This window comes from Rhinolophus sinicus, linkage group LG15 (assembly GCF_036562045.2).
Source record: "Rhinolophus sinicus isolate RSC01 linkage group LG15, ASM3656204v1, whole genome shotgun sequence".
Taxonomy (NCBI): domain Eukaryota; kingdom Metazoa; phylum Chordata; class Mammalia; order Chiroptera; family Rhinolophidae; genus Rhinolophus; species Rhinolophus sinicus.
In genome coordinates this window covers 28211877-28233953 of record NC_133764.1, presented here as the reverse complement: position 1 = coordinate 28233953, position 22077 = coordinate 28211877, and the positions used below count along the sequence as shown (strand labels likewise).

Below are 22077 nucleotides of genomic sequence, written 5' to 3'. Positions count from 1 at the left end.
ACCATAATTACCTGCAGTACAGATGTGGCAGGATGAATGTGGGGCCCAAGCAATGCCATTGACACATGCTCGGTGGTTGTTTAACCTTGCAACAGGAGTGCAGGGAACTCGAACATCCAGAATCACTACCTGCAGAAATAACAAGTAAAAGGCCCAGAAACTTCAGGCTGAGACAAACCAAAGACACTACACAAGGAAAAAAAATTTTTTAAAGCATAACTTCTTCATTTATAGATCTAAAGACTATTAAGTACAGAGGGTCTCTGTCCCAAAAGTAGCTACTGGATTGAGGAAAAAGAAAACCAAGACGACACAGGTAGTTTACAGTTTGTATCTAAAGCAACACAGGGTCTCCAGGTGGATAAGGGAAGGGGAGACGCACGACTAGGTGCGCGTGCGAAGTTTCTGTGCACGCTCAGTGGGTCACAATGAGAGGGCCCCCCTGCCCTCCAAGCAGAGCTCGGAATGCAAGGAGTTGAGGTGCTGGCTTCCCCCAAACAAAGCTAATCACTGCATCATCTCTACCAACAATGTACTGCTTTTGTCAAGTACCAGGCTACAGAGAGTTGCCATTTCCATGTCTGTTTGCTAAAGCTGGAAGAATCTGTCCCGACTACAAAAGGGGGAAACTGCCTGTTTCTTTACTCAGCACTATAAGCATGTATGATTTGGTTTACTTTTTATTTATTTTTTTGAATTTTTATAAGAGTTTATTTGAGCCCAACTGACAACACATGCCAGGGAACAAGATCACAAAAGATCTCTGGTTTACTTTTTAGATATTGCTTTTCTTGGCTCCAATTTCACCTCTCCAAGCATTAAAATTTCTTAACACATTGTCCTTGGTTTTCTCAATCTCAGCACTATTGACATTTTGGGTCAGATAATTCTCTGTTGTGGGCAGCGGTCCTGTGCATTGTGGGATGTTTAACAGCATTCCTGGCCTCAGTCCATAGATGCCAGTAGCACTGCCTCTTCCCCGAGTTGGGATAACCAAAACTGTCTCCAAAAATGCACCGGGGAGAAAAATGCCACCAGCTGGGAACCACTGTTCCAGATATACTCAGCAGGACTGGAGTTGGGTGGCAGGGCCTTCAGACTGAGGTCAGGTGCTCACCTCCATTCCATCCATGGCCATGGTGGCCAGGTAGTTAGGGTCCTGCTTGTTCCAACAGAGGCGAAGCAGAGGGTGATGCTGTGGGTCTTCGTAAATGATGGTGCTGTGTTCTAGATGGCGGAGGTCAAACATCCGCACTGAGCCGTCAGCGCCCACAGACGCAAACATGTCCCTGCCACCCCCAGCCCGGCTAAACGCGATGTCATAGACCTGTGGGTGAATAAGATGCTTCAGTCAGATTCCAATCCATTACCTCCTCTTCCGATAGCAGGGAACTCTGCTATCCCTAGTTCATCTAAACCCTGCTCATGACACAGGAGGAGGTAAACAAAGCCAAACAGAGCTATAATATCAACAATAGTCCCAAAAGTGAAGATCACCCTGCTACAGAAATTGACTGGCTTCTTCTCTTCCCATATTCCTGCTTTCCAAGTCTTCCTTCAACTCCTGTAATAAAACAAAAAACACATACACTGCTGACAAACAGAGCACGAGGAACTCTGAGCAAGTATTCTGTATGTCTGGACACAGAGCCAGTGGCTGTCTTCTGCCATGGTACAAGACTGAGACATTTATTTCCTGGATGTTGGTGGCTTTCATTTTTGTGTGATCAGAGGCAGATACAAGACCACGTTAAGGCCAAGATCATTGATTTAAGAGGTGGAAGCAGCCTTCCTGTGGCCACTTAACAGCAGCCAGGCTGGTTCTGCCGTGAAATCTGGACCCTGATACTCATTCGCAAGAAAGAAGTAATAGCAGTTTTGAAGCACGGGAGGCTCAGGTGGCCTATATTCACAAAGAAGCTTAGGATTATTCTCTCGTCCTAGGACACGCTCTGTTTCTTCTCCTAGTTGGTCTGTATTCATAATGAATCAATTTAGGTTTTGAATCATTGTCTTCTGAATGTATCATTTAATACAAACAATGCACACCAATGACCAATGTCTATGAAAAAAGAGAGGCAGAGAGCAACAGAGAGCTTCAGAGAAACAAAGGGATGGAGAGACAAAGCCAGAGCCCGACAAACAGAGAGAGAGAGAAACAAACTGAAAAAGAAAAACAAAGGAAAGAAAAACAAAACCCATCTTCTGGGCTCAAGATTAATAACAGCTGACTTCTGGAGAGATATGAGAGGAATCGCTCACTAAATACCACGAGTCCAGCCCTCTTGAGGTTCTGCCTACTCAGAGACACTGCCAAATGAGCATCTATTTCTATTCAGCCTCATAAATTGCTATTTCTCTGGCTGACTATGAAGAAATTACACTTCTCTTTCTATGGTAGGAATTAGGAATGGTTCAAAAGGGAACTGGGCGGGTCCCCACAAGGAGGCCCCACAGATCAAGGCTCTGTCCAGCACTGTCCAGCTGTGTGAGGGAGGGGGTGTGTTTATCAATACGAGCAGCCCATGGGGCCAGCTCGGTAACTCCCAGGAACGGGCATCACTAGCGATGAGGTGCCGTGGGCAGTGTGGCTGAGTATGTAAAGCTCTCTCCATTTTAACTGACTGCTCCTTCATCAGGGTTCCAGTGTATTTCATCATAAACCGGGGGAAGGTGACAACACCCAGGTATACGCTGCCCTCCTCCATACCAACCTGGTAGGCAGCAATGAAGCCTCCAAACAAGTCTTTACCTCGACAGAGAGAGACAGAGAAAAACCAAAGGTGCTAGGAGGTATCACTATTTCTCTCAGAGCAACTGTCCTCAGGTTCATTTCTTCAAGGCCAAGGTGCTGGTCCAGGGCCTGTTTGCTCTTAAAATCCATTCCTGGCTCTTCCCTTTGGTAGGGAGAAGCTAAGGTATTTCTCCTCCCCTTCTCTGTTCCCTGAGGCGTCTCTGGCAATGGCTGTGTCCCCTCCATGGTTCTAGCTTTTTTTTTTTTTAAGGAGGGTGCAGCTCACAGTGGCCCACGTGGGGATGGACCCAGCAACGTTGGTGTTATTATATTAGCACCACGTTCTAACCAACTGAGCGAACGGGCCACCCTGTGGGTGTAGCTTTTCCCGCTTAATCTCAGCCCTGGGCGCCAGTCACCCTGCTGGCCGATAGGCAGCACAGCTTCCTGGTGCTCCTGTTTTCTAGATAACCTAACAGCTGCCAGTGTGGCTTCTCGGCTTTATTATCATCTGTGTAAGTAATCCCCTGGGTTAAATCCCCTATTTACATACTTAGAGTAGTTCTGGTTTTCTGCACTGGACTCAGACAGAGAACAGCAGGCTTAATTGTCACAGAACTAAAATGTAGCAACCTGTTCCACTTGATGCCAAGAGGGTTTCCAGAAGTTCCTTACTGGTCCTCTCTGCAGGACAAACTCTTCCTTTGCCCCTTGGTTCAGCAGCAGCCAAGTCCAGCAGTCTTGTAACAGATCTTACCCTTAGGAGCACAGAAAGCCAAAGAACAACCCCTTACTAAGAATGATAACCTGGTCGCCAACTTCCCATTCTGCGGACAACCTCAAGTTTCTGCCCCAGGTCACGGCATCTTTGTTATCTGTACAGACATTCATACTCCTCGCTGTGCAGGGTAATGTAGAAGAGATGAGGAAACACTACCCACAGGAACGCAGAGTCCCAGGAGCACGCAGAGGCTCCTGGGGAAAAGATTTATGACCAGTTTCCAAAATCACTCGGAAGAACACTTTGATTAAAACAATCACAAATAGCTCTCCACGGCATTTGCAATAAACACAGGAGAAACATCACCACCAAGATAAACCATATTCCATTCCAAATAGTTTTAAAAGTATAAGTATTAAGTGAACACACTATAGAATTTCATAAAACAAGTTTAGAGAAAAACTGATGAATTAAGGTTCGTCTGCCAGGAAATTTCCCTCCGCCACCCACACCCCTCCCCACCAAAAAGCAAATATATGTATTTCAAGATAAGTGTTACTCTAAGATTAATTTTTAATCACCTCAGGTCCAAGTTTGTCTATAAGAGATTTCATTATTGAAAAACAGCAATCTCTGGCACATAAAGAAAAACGATAGACTGTAGAATAAGTTGTTTATATCAGCCCCCAAAAAGGCATTCCTTTATAACAGTGCTGTTTTCCACTGTTTTGACACATTACTATTTTCATTTGAGACACGATGTGAGCATTCTGATTTCCCACCTCATTTGCTAAACGGTGAGAGGACAGCGTGACCCCACACTGAAGGCACAGGAAGCAGCCGAGGAAAGCAGAACAAAAACAGCATCCTTACCTCTTTGTCATGGGCGATCAACTGGGTCTTCACATGGCCAGACACAAGATTCACTCGACCCAGCACCTGCCCTGTCTCTAGTCCCCAGATGGTACAAGTCGTATCAATGCTGGAAGTACCTGGAAACAACCAGTGCAAGTCAGTGGCTGACAGGAGAGAGGTTCCTGTGCAAGCGTCTCTCCTTGTGCCTACTCGCCTGTTCAGCCCAGGAGATTACATGCCACGAACACTTCCCAGCAAAAGCAGGGTACCAGGAGAGCCAAAAAGAGCCAAGTGTTCAGTCCTTACCCTAGGACCTTAGACTCTGACTGAAGAGACAAGATATACACAGATGGGAAGCTCAACTCCATACGAGGAATTAATAACCACATTCCATATTTAGCCTCTTTCCCACTTGGCCCCATTCTGGGATGATGCGTGTACCTGAGGACCCTGGGTAAAAACTGGCCCAGGGTCATATCTGAAAAATGTATCCTGGCTTCTTCAAACTGGAATCTGTCCTCCTCACTCCCTTACCCAGAAGATAAGGATCCACTTCATTCCAGTCAAAGGAGGTCAGAGGGGCACAGAAATCGGAGTTCTTGTTATTGTTCAGCAAACATTCCAGCCTGGTCTCTGTCTCACCAACCTAAAAGAACAATTTTTTAAAATCAGCTAGTCTTCACAAAAAACCTTTAAAGCCCTATTTAAACAATACCTTAGTGAATATAAGACACGGGGGAAGAACATTTTTTTTCATAAAGAGTAATAAAACCCAGAACTCCCTGAATGCTACTTCCTTCCAAGCTTTCTCCTCAGCCCAGCGAAGTATTCCAAAGTTTTCCTAGAGGAGAGGTTTTCTCACCTTGCTCAACCCGGCTGGTAGCCTGGCTGGACACTAAGCCTCCCAGGCTATAGGAGATGCCACTGACAATGAGCTCAGCTGAGAGGGGAGGTGACGCTCCATAATCCACACACATACTTCACTAGAATCAGTGGCCTGGTATTTTGTTTAATTTACTGAAAAATATCTTGGCTGTAAACAGAATAAAAAGCCTCAAGTATCCCCACCCCCACAGAAGGTTATATTAGGTTAACTGAGCCTCGAGTTTCCAGGGCCGACTGCAGCCAGCAGCGGGACTTCAAGGAATCTTGGCTTCAGTAGGAAATCTGCTAAGCCAAACAAGGTCATTCCAGATATGCTAGCATTTGTTTCTCGCGGGCTGCAACGGCACCCGCTGCCACCAACCCCAGTCTGTTCTCTGCCTCCATGCTGCTACTGACAGCTGACGGGGAGAAAGCCATCCATCTGGCTGCTAACCGAGCACCTGCTTACCCTCCACACACGGAGATAGTCACCACTTGTTGCCAGGAGATCTGGATAGACGCCTTTTGTGTCAGGGATCCACATGAGCTTTGTGGTGGGGTACGGGTGGTCAAAGGTGTTTCGGCAAATAAACTCCGAACTCTCTTCATCTAAACCAACAAGCTGAACCTGTAACACAACAAAATCGAGCCATGTAAGCACTTGTTTTTCTGCAGCAGTGTCAGATACGTCAGATCCCTGGTTGGTGACGGGAGTCCTGACCCTGTACTGCACTTAACTGCAGAGTCACAACTATTACAGAGGGGGCGCCCAGTCCAACACCTCACTGCTTGAGGAGGAACCCCAGACTCAGAGGGGTTGAGTTACAGTCAACATTACAAAGCTACTAAGAGGCAGAAACAAAATCTGAATACAGGTTTTCTGATTCCAGCTCCTGAACTCTTGAGCCAACACCACAGAACTGCATTATCTGCCCAGCAGGTTACACCTTCCCCCACACCCCTGAGGCATCTGACAAGGTAGTTTTAGTTACTGCACTGACTTGAAGTGCTGTGGGTATTCAGCGCCCAGGGGCCAGGAATATCAAACACCCTGAGCAGTCCCATACAACTAACCCCCCCTCCCCCCCACTGGCTAATAACATGTTTACACATAAAGGTGTCAACCCAGCATTCAAGAACCCAAACCACTCCAACTGGCTAAAAAACAAAAAAGGGTGCCATTGATGAGAAAGTTCCCTGGTTCTCACCACTTTTCCTGAGTCAATACCAATATTGACTTCCATTCTTTGCTGTCAAACTCAATCTGGCTCAATGGGAAATGCTACTCAGTATACATTTGCTTATGAACCAACTGGAAGATAGAATGGGAAATTTTTGGTACAGCTCCGTAATGAGAAGACAAGTACTAACCAACCATACAGCAGAAAAACAGAATTTCTTCCACTCTTGTCTTTCTGACTTGAGTCTTTTTTTCTTTCTTTTTTTTAAACAATTCTATTTCAGTTGAATACAATAAAATTCACTCACTTCAAGTGTACAGTTCAATGATTTGGAATGCACACATTAGCAAATGTATACAGTTGTGTAACCCCCCATAATAATTAAGATGTAGAACATTTCCATCCCAAAAAGTTCTCCTGGGCTCCTCTGTAGTCGATCCCCTAGCCTTAGCCCCAGGCAATTCCTGATCTATAGTTCTGCCTTTTCTGTAATGCTATATATGGCCTCATACAGTACTGAGTCTTTGCAACTGGCTGCTTCCAGCATGATGCTCTGGAGATTCATCCATGTCTTTTTTTATTGCGGAACAATACTGTACTATGTGGAAATACTACAATTTATCCATTTACCAGTTGATGAACTTTTGGGTTATTTCTAGTTTGGGGCTTTCCTTTCTCTTGGATAAACAACTAAGAGAGCGATTGCTAGATCATATTGTAAATATGTGTTTAACTTTATTAAAAAAACCACAACAACTACCAAACCGTTTTCTAAGTGGTTTTGTCATTTTGCATTCACACTAGAAATACACATGAGAGTTCCACGGGTTCCGCACCCTTAGTATTGCCAGCTTTCCTTTTTAAGTCATTCTAGTAGGCATGCAGTAATCTTTTAATTTGCATGTCCTCAGTAACTTATGGTACTGGGCATCTTTTCACGTGCTTATTTGCCATCTGTATTTATTCTCTGGTGAAGTCTATTAAAATATTTTGCCCTGTTTTGAAAAGGCATTTTTAGATTCACAAACTGGGCAGAAAGTACATATACCTTCTGCCCCCACACATGCACAGCCTTCTCCACTAGCAAAATACCTGCATCCAAGTGGAATGTTTTTACACTTCATGAACCTACACTGAGCTATCATCACCCAAAGTTCATAGTTTACCTTTGAGTTCAGTCTTTGTGTTGTACAATGCCCAGGTTTTGACAAATGTACAATGACATGTAATCACCATTACAGTACCATATAGAATAGTTTCACTTCATTTTTTACTGGGTTGTTCTCTTCTTTATTGAAGTTTTCAGGATTCTTTGTATATTCTGGGTCCAAGTCCCTGGTTAATATGTTTTGCAAGTGTTTTCTCACAGTCTATGGCTACTCTGTCATTTTCTTTCAAAGTTTTCTGAAGCACAGAAATTTTATTTTGATGATGTCAAGTTATCGTTTCTTTTTTTGTGTGTCTTTAAACTTTGTTTTAATGGGTCTCAAAATTATGCGACAGATTTTTGGTCAAGTTGTTTCCATTAAAAACTACTGATTTTAAAAACAAGTAACTTAAAAACTGCCACACAAAAAACCAAATGGTCCACAAAATCTTCTGAAGGTTTTATGATGCACTGTAATCATTAACCAGCCTTTTAACTATTAAAAAAAAAAATTCAATGGCCAATTGAGACAAACAGTTCTGAGACGGTTCTTCCACCACTGACTAAGACTGGGGTGGCAGGTATTGGGGATAATATTCATGTAGCCTCCCGAGCTTTCTGGGCAGATTTGGTGACCTTGCCAGCTCCAGCTGCCTTCTTGTCCACTGCTTTGATGACACCCATACCAACTGTCTGTCTCCTGTCACGAACAACTGAACAGACCAGGTATTAGTTTTAGTAGGTTTTTGGAGATTCTTAAAGGTTTTTCTATGTATATTTATAGATCTTGACATCCATATCTGACTTTAAAACATCCATATGAAAACTAAATCTAAATATTCATTTTTATGGTACACCTACAGGCTTTCAAACATCATGTAACGTGTTGGGGGAGATAACGTAAAAGGAGAAAAAACCCACTGCCCTAAAACACAGTGACACTGCCCTAAGACAGCAATAAAAGTGGTGTCACAAGGTAATACATGATTAGCTGCTTATTTATAACACAGATGACAAATTTAGAGGAACAAGTGATAATTCAAAGTGACCAAGTAAGGAAAAGCGGAGTTAGGATCTGATCAGTCTTCAAAGGTGTATGGAAAGGTTCTAGGCAGGCAAAAAAGAAAGCTAAGACATCCCAGGCAGACAGAAGAACCAAATGTACTAAGTAAAGTGGCAAACTAAATGACCCCCTCGCCGGCAGCAAGAAAACCTGTTTGAGAAGAACCATGTGAGAGAGTGGGACAGCTGAGGCTGGGGAGATGTGCCTAAGGGCAGGCTGCGCAGCCCGAAAGCAAGCTAAGGACAGAGGTAGCCTTTCCCTGTGAAGGTGTCTGAGAAGGGAGCGGTAGGACTACCGTGTTTCCCCGAAAATAAGACCTAGCCGGACCATCAGCTCTCATGCGTCTTTTGGAGCAAAAATTAATGTAAGACCCGGTCTTATTTTAATATGAAGACCGGTCTTATTTTAATATAAAGACCGGATCTTTAATTTAATATAATGTAATACAATATATAATACTGGGTCTTATATAAGATCGGGTCTTATATTAATTTTTGCTCCAAAAGACGCATTAGAGCTGATGGTCCAGCTAGGTCTTATTTTCGGGGAAACAGGGTCTGAGGCCTGGTAACGCTGGGCAGGACTAACTGGATCCAGGAAGAGGCTGGAGGCAGGGAGCTCAGTCTAGACACCCAGCAGGAAACAGGTGGGAAAGGTTAAGGTCCTGTGGTGACTGACAGTGAAAATGGCAAGGCATAACCAGCAATGGCCACAGAGGGATTCTAACTGAATGAATAGTTTTTAGGGAATTAAAAAGTTCACATTTTAACCTTTGTAGAAAGTAGTATGTAAAGAAGGAAGATTCCAGATGAACAGGGAAAATTGGCATCAGCCTTGAGGGGGGGGAAGAAGGGATTCAAGGCTAAATTTTGGGGTTCACTGGGCAGAATAAAGACTAATCCTCTCATATAGATTCTCGGCCAGATATTTCATTCATTCATGTATTTATTCAACAAATATTTACTGAGTGGCTACCAGGTGCTAGGCACTGTTCTAAGTGCTGGGGATGTGGCAGCGAGCACAAAAGACAAAATCTCTCTCAGTAACCATGCAGATAACACTGTGAGGTTAAACTGTAAGAGAAAATGCTACACTCACTTCTAAAAGTTGCCTTTCAAGTAATCAGATTTCCCCCACATCTCAATTTTTGTTCAGATACTCAGACATTTAAAATTTAATGATGAAAGAAACTTCTCTGTGAATATTTATATAATACAGAGTAAAGTGACGAAGTCTCCCATTGTTTTGCTATTATAAACAATACTTTGTACACGTGTGCAAATGCTCTATTGGAGAGATTGCTAGAAATGTTAATTGTTGCATCATACATTTTAAACATTAATAGATTCTGTCAAATAGCTTGCAAAGACGTTATTCCACGTACACTTTCATTAACAGTATATGAAACTGCCAATTTCCCCATACCTTTGAAAATAATCAATCTTTTAAATTTTTGCTAATTGATGAAAAATGGTATTTCACCACCATTTTACTATTGAGGCCGAGCATATTTGTTTACTATTTTTATTTCCGTATTAACAATAATGGCTCATATCTGAGTGTTTATGATGGACCAAGTATAAATGCGTAGTAACATTACAAGCTTAATTTTACATGTATTACCTCATTTAATCCTCTCAACATCTCCATGAGGTAGGTGCCATACTTCTTCCCTCTTTCAGAAGATACTGAGTAAAGGAGAGGTTAAGTGTCTTGCATTTGATATATAGGAGTCCCATTCCACAACCCAAGCTCTTCACCATTATGCTGAAACATCAACTTAAAACATTTGCCCCGTTTTCTACTGAGTTGTATATTTTCGTTATTGATTTGTAGGACTCTTACAGATGGCTACTGTGCCTTTATTTATTACAGATTTCCTTTGGTTAAATCAGCCCATAAAACTCCAAGGGTGGATCCTTTTTGGAAGCAGATCTTTAACTACATTTTCAATTCTTCCATGATTGTTAAATTATTCATGGTTTCTACTCCTAAGAAAAGTCTGGTACTGTTTTCCCTTAAAGCAGAGTTTTTACTTTCATTTGGATCTTTTTACTTTAGTCTTAGAAAATTGTTAATAGCATTCTCATTCCTCTCCCCCTACTCCCTATGTCCAGCTGTGCCCACAGAAAGGATGAATTTCTGCCCCTGTTCCCCTTGTGGAGAATTCTGAGGGTGAGGAGTTGTTCTTCTATGCCCACCCTTAACTAGCTCCAACTGCTAAACTGACTGGCTGAAGCCTGAGTCAGGCACGTGGGCATGTCTCACTCGTGGGCTTGACCACTCTATGTTAGACAGGCATGAGAGCTCTCTTGCACTTGCACGCCTGCTCCTACAGCGATAGGCAAATCAGCCTGCTCAGAATGGGTCCGACCATCTTTCACTCCAGCTTCTCTGCATCTTCAACTTAGGGAGGTCAGGTTGGATCTGCCCTTGAAGTGGAAAAGCAGAAAGTCTCATTTAAGCTTTAAGAACAAGCTGTGGGGTCTGCCCAGTGGCTCAGGCAGTTAGAGCTCCATGTTCCTAACTCCAAAGGCTGCCGGTTCGATTCCCACATGGGCCAGTGGGCTCTCAACCACAAGGTTGCCGGTTCAACTCCTCGAGTCCTGCAAGGGAGCTGGAGCTGAGCTGCGCCTCCACAACTAAGACTGAAAGGACAACAACTTGAAGCTGAACCACACCCTCCACAACTAGGATTGAAAGGACAACTTGACTTGGAAAAAAGGCCTGGAAGTACACACTGTTCCCCAATAAAGTCCTATTCCCCTTCCCCAATAAAATCTTTAAAACAAGTTGCATTTTTCCAACTCAGTTTACCATGGAGGCACTTGTTCAGCTATGGATGCAATGGGGCTAGACTTCTCCTTTGGCTATTCTTATTTGTATACGACTTCCTTGATAAGAAGCCCCAAAGGGGAAAGGTGGTGAGAGGTAAACTTTAGACAGCAAATTTTACCCTGAACCCCTTACCATTATATCCTCTATCATTTCCTTGCTCAGACTTACAAGTTTTATCTATCTTAACGATCTTTCTATTGAGTTTTAGTCTTTGAATGTACTTTTAAATTGTAAGAGAATTATAAAGTATATGACCATTGTATGAAATTAAAGTATAGGTATATTAAAAGTTAATAACTCCCCCCTTTCCATCCCCAATATATCACATTATTAATATGGTGAGTGTGCGTCTATACTTTTCTCTATGCTCAAACATATTTACACACAAATGTAGTTTCCCCTCAACTTTCAGAAAAATGGGGTGCTATATTCAATGCTATAAATCTTATTTTTTATTTAACAAAATAATGGGCATCCTTCAGGTCAGTATGTAGTTCCAACTCATTCTTTTAATTAATGCACAATATTTTATGCCTTGGACATACGTGCTTATGTCCTTCTGTGTTTATTTCTGGAGGCCCAAGTTCTAAGAGTGGGACTGTAGTATTAGAAGTTATGTGCATTTTAAATTTTAATAGATCCTGATGTACTTTCTAAATAGGTTGTAGCAACTCACACTCCTACCCGCCATATGGAAAGGTGTTCAATTCCCTATACTGTCAGTAACACTAAAGTGGTAGCTTAATCTTTATAAATTTGAAAGAAAAAAATAACACCATAAATTCAAATTCTCATTTCCCTTAACTTATTGTGAAGTTGAGCATCTTTTCCTGTTTATTGATCACTTGCATTGCTTCTCCTATGAACTGGCTATTTATACTTAGTCCATTTTTCTTTCATACTAAGTAAATTAGCTCCTACTGTTACATTTTGAAAATATTTTCCCCTGGCCTGTCATTTGACTTTGTTCACAGCGTACCTGTTCATATAGAAATGTTTTATTTGTATGTACTGTAATCTGTCAATCTTTTCCTTAGTGGACGCTGAATTTAATGAGTGACTTAAAGACGGCTTTTTCCTCTGCTCACCCCCACAGCCCCAGTACAAATTTGCCAGTCAATTTTCTCCTACTATTGTTTGTGGGACTTTTCATTTAGATATTTGACCTGGAATTTTCATATACAATGAAATTTTCCTGCCAGATGATTATGCCATACAGTTTGCTGACTTTTTTCCCCTCAGTGAATTAAGGTTCTATCTTATATACTACATTTCTCTCTATATATTTAGATCTGCTTTGGAACAGTCTATGTTGTTCCACCAATCTCCCTGGCTGTAACTACACCAATTCCAGTATGCTTATTCTAATCTGGTAGGGCAAGTGTCCCCCACTCTTTCAACACTTTTTTTCCCATAAAATTTTTTTGACATCAGTATATATTTAAGACTCTACAGAGACAGACAAGTATTCCAGTTCTGGCCCTGCTTTTACCTTCTATGTCACTTTGAGCAAGTCACTTAGCATATGTGGGCTTTAGTTTCCTCATCAACCCATTAGTTTTGATATGTAGTATTTTTTCCAACATGTCGGTTTCCCTTAAATTAAAAAAATTTTTTTTCTTAATACATGGTCAATTTTTATAAACTGAGTTATCTTTTAAAAAGTGCATGCTTTTTCTAACAGATAAATGTTATATACTCTTAAGTGTATTCTTAGGTATTTATAGTAGTTCAATCTGTAACCGTTGCAGATTTGTAGACATTGCTCCATTACCTTCCGTCATCAAATATGGCTAGCCTAATTTCTCCTTCCCTCTTCAAGAGGGCTTAATCGTTTTGCCTGGATGTCCAAAAGATTTTCTTCACCCTTAAAATGTAGAAACTTTCCTAGGAAATGTTTCAATGACAATTGTTCTGTGTCAGTTTTTCTTGAGATATAGTTTGAACTCATTACTTTAAATTTTTATTTCTATAAAAGTCTTTTTGAACTACACATTTGAGTTTTTGTGTTTCATTTCTTTGATTTTCTTCAGGGACATCAATTATACTTAAGTTAGATGGTGTTTATTTTCTGCATCTATTGTTTTTTTCTAATTATTTCCATTTCATTTCCTCAATCTATCTTCCCTAGCCTTGTGTTTCCAGCAGTTGGTATTCATTTCTATTCTTTCCATATAATTCTGCGATAATTTCTGTTTTCTCTTGCAATGTTTTCCTGGGCTCTATGTGCTGACGTTCCATTTTCTCCTGTCATCATGCCTTATTTTACCTGATCTCCTATCTCTGCTTAGAGTTCTTCATTTTCTTAAGATCTTTGACTTTATGGTGGTAGGAATGGCCACTAATTTTCAACTGAAGTAAAAACATTTTCCTAGGGTAGGTACTTTACCTGCCATTTGTTTCCCATTTTTTCCCTCCTTTCTTATAGTATCTTTCTATCGCTACTGTGCCAGTTCCTTTTCAATGAGGCAAGTTCTTCCTAGATGACACGAAGGTTTTGTGGGAGAGCGGTCATGGCCATGTTAGCAGAAATATATGAAGCCTTTACATTTCTCCAGCCAACAGAAATGAGGAGCTGCCAAACTCACAATTTAATCTCTCATTCAACCTGCCTTGTCTAATGCTTCTAGAAAAGATGACACATTTGTGTCTCCTTGTACAGTTTAGTTCCCCTCTTGCCCAAAGTGTCAAATGGGGTCTGGAGAAGCCCCTTCTGCCAGCCTCTGCTTTCTCTTATCACTGTCCCAAAGGATTGTTGATTTTGCCCATCAAAATCCTATTCTGGAGAACTGTGCTATTCTGAGTTTGAAACTGCAGTCACAAATACCCTTTCTCAGCATCTTCCTATACCCATCTGACCTTCATTACACTGCCATCCTTCCTTATTCCTCGTCGGAATATAAGAAACAATTATCTGCCTTTATCTTATTGTCACCATTTAGGTTGCCCTTCTGCCTTTTTCTCCCTGGTCTTCCCTGTCGTCCTGCTCAACTTCTTGTATCTCCCACCTCTACTGCCTTTCCGTACCTATTGCTTCACAACACTTTACCCACCATGTGAAATAAATGCCCCTAAAAAGAAAGGCTGTGAAGCAAGAGCATTTTTAATTTTTAAGGTGTGGCTATTACTATATCAGATGTCGCCTAAGGAACAGATATGTAATATAAAATATTTACTACTAAAAGGCATGACTACATCTTCACTTTCACTTTTATTACTTTTTTTTAAAAAAAAGATTTTATTGGGGGAGGGGAACAGGACTTTACTGGGGAACAGTGTGTACTTCCAGGCCTTTTTTCCAAATCAAGTTGTCCTTTCAATCTTAGTTTTGGAGGGTGCCATTCAGCTTCAAGTTGTTGTCCTTTCAGTCTTAGTTGTGGAGGGCGCAGCTCACCTCCAGGTCTAGTTCCCATTTCTAGTTGCAGGAGGCACAGCCCACCATCCCTTGCGGGAGTCAAACCAGCAACCTTGTGGTTGAGAGGACGCACTCCAACCAACTGAGCCATCTGGGAGCTCAGCGGCAGCTCAGCTCAAGGTGCCGTGTTCAATCTTAGTTGCAGGGGGCGGAACCCACCATCCCTTGCAGGACTCGAGGAGTTGAACTGGCAACCTTGTGGTTGAGAGCCCACTGGCCCATGTGGGAATCGAACCGGCAGCCTTTGGAGTTAGGAGCATGGAGCTCTAACTGCCTGAGCCACCAGGCCGGCCCCCACTTTTATTACTTTCAAGAATAACAACAAAAATTATTGTTCACATTACCCATACCTTGTATTTTTTTAAACAATTAAGGGACGCCATGTCTATCTTGTTAGTATAAGCTCCCAGAGGGAGGAAATTGTGTATCCCATTTATTACTCACAGTGCTAGTCCCAGAACATGAAGGTGGATGCATATGGATACATGTGTATACATGTAATTTTTTTTAAAGTCCCCACGTTATCCAAATCAATATACCACTCCAGTCAGTGGAACAGTTTCCCACAATTGTTAATATAACCAAACTCAGTTAAAGCAAAATTCTGAGAGAATAAATCACTTTTCTTGGTCTTTTCCATTTGTCCTCCCTTCAAGCCTATTCCTGACTATTGCTGGTCAATGTCTGCAGAGAGACCCTGCCTTGTCAAACTCTGAGATGAATTCTGACACACACCCCTTCAGCTGCTGGCTCAGAGGCTGACCAATCAGCTCTGGCATCGTGGCCTCAGGCAGGCCATACTACCTAGAGAACACAGGTTCATTCCTTTTTCAAACCCCAGAATTTCCAGTAAGTTTGTGTGAACCAGGGTAGGGCAAAAAGCAATAAAGAAGCAGCTCTTTTATCCACTTGATCTTATGGAGAAATTAGTCCTCTCACTGTCTAGAAAAAAAGAAAGGAGGAAGTTAAAACCAGGAGAGTTTTATGTTTTAAATTCCCCTGCTGACAGTCTTGCCAAGGACTGATGGAGCACTGCACTTGCAATGTTCTAAATATCAAAAATACTTGTATGTGTATGAAAACACTTTCTCTTTATTGCTGCCAATATCACATCTGCTAACAAACTACAGAAGGTTACCAACCATCATCACTGTGCCTAAAACATATGTGTACATGTTCAATACATATTTGTTGAATTAATGAGCAAATAAATGAGAACCCTAAAGGGCTGCCAAAAACACTGAGATATGAAGAATTATATACCAGAGTCAAAATCATTATGCAACAAAGTAATTTTGCATTAAAAAAAAATCTCAGAGGAATCAAAATCAACACAGGCTGACAAGGCAAGCATTCATCCCATGTGTATTTCAAGTATAAGGTGGTCTTTACCTAGATTCACTACACTATTCTTCAAAAAAACATCAGGTATGCCTACAGTCTCTCTTCACAACCTCAAAAATGTTTTCTAGATGCTAAATATTAAAGCACAAGTGGTCAGCTAGTTAACATTACAGCAAAATAAATCCCAATCACTCTGCCAATTCTATTCAAAACCAACCCTGAAACATGCAACTAAGTGGTAAAGAAGTCCAGGAGTTGCTGCCCATCTTTCCCCACAAAATGGGAAATATCACCTGTCTAACTACCACAGATATTGTCCAAACTCAGGAGAAATATCTGAGTTCTTCTAACAGAGTTATTGTGCCTAAGCCTGGTAGAACAAGAGAAAATGGGCTTAAACTAGCACATTACAGAGTCTGACTACAAAAAGCTGCCAGAACACAAAATGGGTTTGGTTGAAAGGAATCAAGTGAATTTTTTCCCTTGGGTCTTTAAAAGGCAGAGGAAGGGGGACGGGTGGCTCAGTTGGTTAAAGCATGAACTCTTGGCAACAGGGTTACGGGTTCGATTCCCACATGGGCCAGTGAGCTGCGCCCTCCACAACCAGAATGAAGATGACGAGCTGCCACTGAGCTGCCACTGAGCTCCCAGGCAGCAGGATGGCTCAGATGGTTGGAGCACGTGCTCTCAACCACAAGGTTGCCGGTTCAATTCCCTCAAGGGACGGTGGGTTGCACCCCCTGCAACTAAAGATTAAACAACAGCAACTGGACTTGAAGCTGAGCTGCACCCTCCACAACTAACACTTTGTAAGCGGGCATTTTCCTGCCAAATCGCGTCGTAACGCGGGGCTTTTTTGACATTTTCTCGCCAAAATTAGACTTTCCGTAAAATATTCATATCTTTCAATCTATTTGATATTTTTCTATGAAACTTTCAGTGTTTTAGTTTAAAAAGAGGTCTCTATTTATTTACTTTGCAAAATTTTTGCCGGTTCCAACTAGAGGCGATATGACGAGTTTACTCGTTTCCCGCAAAAAATGTACTAATATTGAAAGGACAATGACTTGGCTTGGAGCTGATGGGTCCTGGGAAAAACACAGTTCCCCAATAAAGTACTGGAAATACACACTGTTCCCCAATAAAGTCCTGTTCCCTTTCCCCAATAAAATCTTAAAAAAAAAAAAAAAAAGGCAGAGGAATGAACATAATGACCTTTTAAGGTAACTTTCTCACCCAAGGTCCTGATTCCTCTCTGGAAAATTCAGAAGTCAAATTACGTAGCATCCATATAATTCTTCTTGATTATATTTCAATTAAGGTATGATAATGATGATTAAATAATAATAGTTAAAATTTCTAAATTCCTTTCTATGTGCCAGGCAGAATTCCTTGACATAAATTAGCTCATTTAATATTATTATTAGCTTTGTTTTACAGATGAGGAAACTGAGGCACAGAGATTAACTTGTGCAAGACCACACAAAACTGGGAAGTGGCAGGCCTGAGATCTCAACCCAGGCTACCTCCAGGAGGCTATCGGGTAATAGAGCTTTCTTCATGGGATGAAAAGACAGAACCAATGTTTAGGCACTTGTAGATGCAAAAAGTTTAGATTTCTGCCTCTCGCCAGTGATGCCAAGGTAATTCTGGAGTAATGTTCTCAGAGTGCCACCTGGACACACACACACGCGCACACACACACTTAGAGAACCATTGCTCCAACACCAATGCTGCTGTATCCCTCAACAGAAATCACAAAAAGAGAACATAAAACACAATTCCCATGAATGGGACTTTTAATTTCAGTTGTAGTTGATAGAATCTGGTTCTTTACTCTGCAATGATTCCCAAATTTATTCAGATGATGGAACACCTGGAAGTCAAGTTGTTCTCAAAATGCTAACATATTTAATTCTATCAAACTAGGAATAATCCTATTATAGGAAAACATTATTACATTAATACAAAATTTTAAAAATTATAACAGTGTTTTCTTATAGTCAATGTCTCCACAGTAAAAAAGACCATTTCTGGGCTTTTCATCAATGTTAATTTGTTATGTCCATTTATTTTGTCCTCTGCTGGCAATCACTATCGAGGGCAAGCAGGAACCAACGGTCTGAAAATTCCAACCAATAATTTTTAAATTCTTGCAAATTATGGCACCTGTCACCGCCATGTCAAGGTTTTCCCAAAATTGACCCTGAGAATTACTGCTGCCCACCAGCCCCTCGGCACAGATCCTTTATAGCAGGATTTCTTAACTTGGGGTCTACGAACTTGAATTAGAAAATTACATTCATATTTTTACTAACCACTAGCTGAAATTTAGCATTTCTTTCAATTACAAATGGAGGTGCCTACTCACAGCAGCATGAATACCTGTGACTTTGTCACAAATACAAACCACTGATTTTTTTTCATATCACATTACAGTTGTTAAACATCTTGAAATGCTGTTTACCTTTATCACTACTTCAAAAATACAGTAATAATTACACCGGATGGTGTAACGAGTTACGTATTATTCTATCACCACTTTTTAAAAAATGTTTTTAATAACTATAGTTCAACACAATTGGTTTCCTTCATAATCCTATGTATTTGATGCTTTTGAAAACATAATTATGAGTAAAGGTCTATTGGCTTCAGATTGCTAAAGGTGTCCAGGGTATGCATGTACGCACGTTACAAACCCTGACCTACGTACGTGGGGGCACAAAAGTAGTTTTAAGACGCTGATCACCTATGTCACACACGTGAAAACACAGTTAACTGCTTAGCTGTTACCACTGGAATTATGAGTTTGCATTATACTACTAAGGCCGCAGTGCATGTAAGCCTGGCACAAAGGAGCTCTCATACGGTTGCTAAATGGAAGTACAAACTTTGGGGTAAAGTTCCTGCAACTGAGATTTGACACTAGTTACTCCACTAATTTCACCAGCACCCTAACTGTGGGTCAGTCTGTCCTCTCTTAGAAATGTAATTACTATTGCTTACCCAAACTAATCCTGGAAAAACGTGCAAGGAAAAAAAAACATCTATTTGGGTGAAAAGACTCAAGCTCTTTGAAATACATAGTTTACATTTTTTTTTTTTAACATGTATCCTTAAACCAGGGGTGTCCAAACTTTTTTCAACGTTTTTTACCAAGGGCCATATGCGGTAAAATACACAAACAGCTGGGCCACTCACTCGAGGTGAAGTATGTATTGCCTCACTTGGTTTATTTAAGTAAACTAAATATATTTTTGGAATTTGCGGGCCAATTAACAATGGATTGCTGACCGCAGTTGGCCCGCGGGCTGCAGTTTTGACACCCCTGCCTTAAACAATAGTTCTAGTGCTCTTAATTATACTAATGCGATTTCCACATCACAACCATGAATTCCATTCCCAGCTCTGCTGTCCACTACGGCCATCAGGAAGAAAGAGGCATCAGAAAAAAGAAAATAAAATTGTCTTGCCAGGACTCTGCTTTCTGTGGGTAATGGGTGGACTTCAAGATCAGGTAGGCCTCAATGGATGCACTCCCTGGTATTTGTTTGTAAACTGTGTACGTGTAGTGTCGGGGGCAACGCGAGTCCTTTGCTGTCATAGGTTTCTCAAAGGGGCAAGGGGATTTCAAAGACCTAACACTAGAGAAGCAGCTGTATTCCTGAAGAACTGTAAACAAAGTTACATTATTCAGATGTTTTTTACAGAACCCCTTTCCTACAACACACTGGGGGTCAGAATTGCCTAGCTCTTTGTCCTTTCACTGTCCACAGTTTTATTCTTAAGTCATGGTGTTCACATTGTCAAGCAGGAGTACTGGCTTTAAACACACTAGCCAAGGCTTTCAATTGCTGTGATCCCTAACAATCACAACGTTTACTCTAATACGACAAAAGGAAGATATCAAGAGGTAAAGGCCAGAAAATTCTTCCCACTGACTTATTCAACAACTTTCAAAAACAAGTTTAGGCTGTACTTACTGCCAGCGTGCAAGCTTCGCCTTGCTACTGATGCTTCTATGAAGGCTTCTCAAATTGACGGATACTTACTACTCAGGATTACACATCTACATTAGCATGAAAAAGCCAAGAAAAGATATGGCAAGTGTCATCCTTCTTAATTCAGAAAACAGTGGTGAAATCAAGGCCATTGGCCAAGATTTTTTTAAAAGATCGCATTGAAGAGGAGGGTAATAAGGCAGCAATGGCAATCCTAGCAGAGGGGCTGGCTATCCTCAAGAATAGTACCTGGGGGTGGGAGAAGAGCGAGGGGAAGTCTGCGCAATAAACAGCCAAGAGAAATCGAGTGTAGCCAGGAGTGAATGACCACCAACTGAGACGCCAGCATTTTCCTTCAGTAATCCCTCCCTCCTCCGCCCCCCAACTGAAGCAATGCGGCAGGAGAAAGGGAGATAGAAGTGATAAATGGCATAGTTTTTGGGTGTAAACTCAGGTTTGAGACCTGTTTCCGCCACGAAACAGATGTCTGACTCGGACAAGTCACAACATCGTGCCTCTGTTTCCTTATCGGTAAAATGGGAGTAAGGGTTAACTACACTCCGACTATACAGGAATGCTGCTAGGATTAAATGAAACGAATATGAAACCCTCTGCTCAGGACGAGACTTAGAGGAACCGCTCCATGGTGCTAAAGGCAAGTCCGCAGGAGGGTCCTGAGGCCGGGGGTCCGGCCCGGAAAGCGCGCTCCAGGAGCCCGCTCCCCCCGCCCCCTACCAGCTGAGTTTCGAGGCCCTGCCCGACCAACCTTGTTGTTGTACTCCTCCACGAAGCTGCCCAGGGCCAGACGAAAGCGCTTGTCGGGCCGCACGCTCCAGTTCATGGCGTAGACGGTCCAGGGCGCTTCATACTTGTAAATCTCCTTCCGTTTGCCGTGAAGGGACATGGTAGCGGCGGCCGGGCCGCAGTGCGGGCCGGGTCGGCAGCGGGCTGCGGCAAGCGGTGCGTGAGTCGGGTGGGGGAGTCGGGCCTGGGACCCAGGGGTCCGAAGGGAGGCGGGGCGGGGGCGGGCAGGGACAGCCTAGCCCGGAAGCGGGGCCGCAGCGACAGACAACGACAGCCGAGCCCGACCCCCAGTTTCAAAACTGCTAAGGCTCGGGCGATAACCACCTTCCGTTTGAGACGCTGCCCCGCCCTCTCGGGACGGAAGTCACGCGTCCCCCGCAGCGGCGCCGGCTGTTGGCTGCTTGATACGTCCTTTAGAACCGTTCCTTATCCTCATTGGCTATTGTACCCGTAGCTTTTGAAACCTCCTCGCTATTGGTGTAAATGTTTGTCATTCCAATTACTTGCACCGCCCAATTCCAAGGGGCAGGCGCTTTCTCAGCCCCAAAGGTCATTGGCTGACAAAGATGTCAGTCAAAGAGATAACGGCGCAGTGCGGGTGAATGGGGGCGTGGGTGGCATAGAGGCGGAGTAGTAGGCCTCCAAGTTCTAGGCCAAATCTCTGACAGTGAAACCTCTTGTGTAACCTCCTTTGACTTCCACTCTGCAGCTGCTGTTCTGAGCGGCTTCTACACTCTGTCGAGTAAAAATTAAAATTCTGCCTAATGCAAGGGCCTGTTGCATTTCGCGGCACTTAGCCCCTCGGTCCGGCACCCTGGCCCACCAGCCAAATGGGAACCACCTTTCCTCCTCACTCTTACCAACGCTCCCTTTAAGCCGAGAGAGTTATTCTCCAGGTACTGCCTCTAAGGGCAGGCCGAGGCCAAGCCTTTTGCACACCAGCCGGCCCATGTAATCAGGACAAGGCCAGCTTCAGTCAGGCCTTCCCGCGCTTTCCTGTCCATTCTAGAAATGCTGGGAATTCTAGGGTTGGTCCTTCAGTAGGCAGCGACCGACCAGCTTGGTAATAAGTTTTTTTTGTTTTGTTTTCTTTCGGTTCCCATTCCATCC

The 22077-nt window shown here is 42.5% G+C and overlaps 1 protein-coding gene across 2 annotated transcripts in view; it reads right to left on the bottom strand.

The window, feature by feature from the left end:
* The window catches only part of DCAF7 (DDB1 and CUL4 associated factor 7), a 28485-nt gene extending 7185 nt beyond the window's left edge, over positions 1 to 21300 (bottom strand). The window contains exons 1-6 of one of the 2 annotated variants that reach the window (XR_002137458.2): positions 20930 to 21278; positions 5644 to 5802; positions 4845 to 4956; positions 4329 to 4447; positions 1118 to 1327; positions 12 to 129 (exon numbers count right to left, since the gene is read on the bottom strand). Coding sequence is in view for 1 of the 2 variants with exons in the window: in XM_019732919.2 (XP_019588478.1) it covers positions 12 to 129; positions 1118 to 1327; positions 4329 to 4447; positions 4845 to 4956; positions 5644 to 5802; positions 20930 to 21067 (856 nt within the window). In the remaining variant the exon portion in view is untranslated. Of the gene's footprint in view, positions 1 to 11; positions 130 to 1117; positions 1328 to 4328; positions 4448 to 4844; positions 4957 to 5643; positions 5803 to 20929 lie in introns of both variants that reach the window. The other variant, XM_019732919.2, reaches the window with a different exon arrangement.
* Positions 21301 to 22077: the final 777 nt, after the last annotated feature.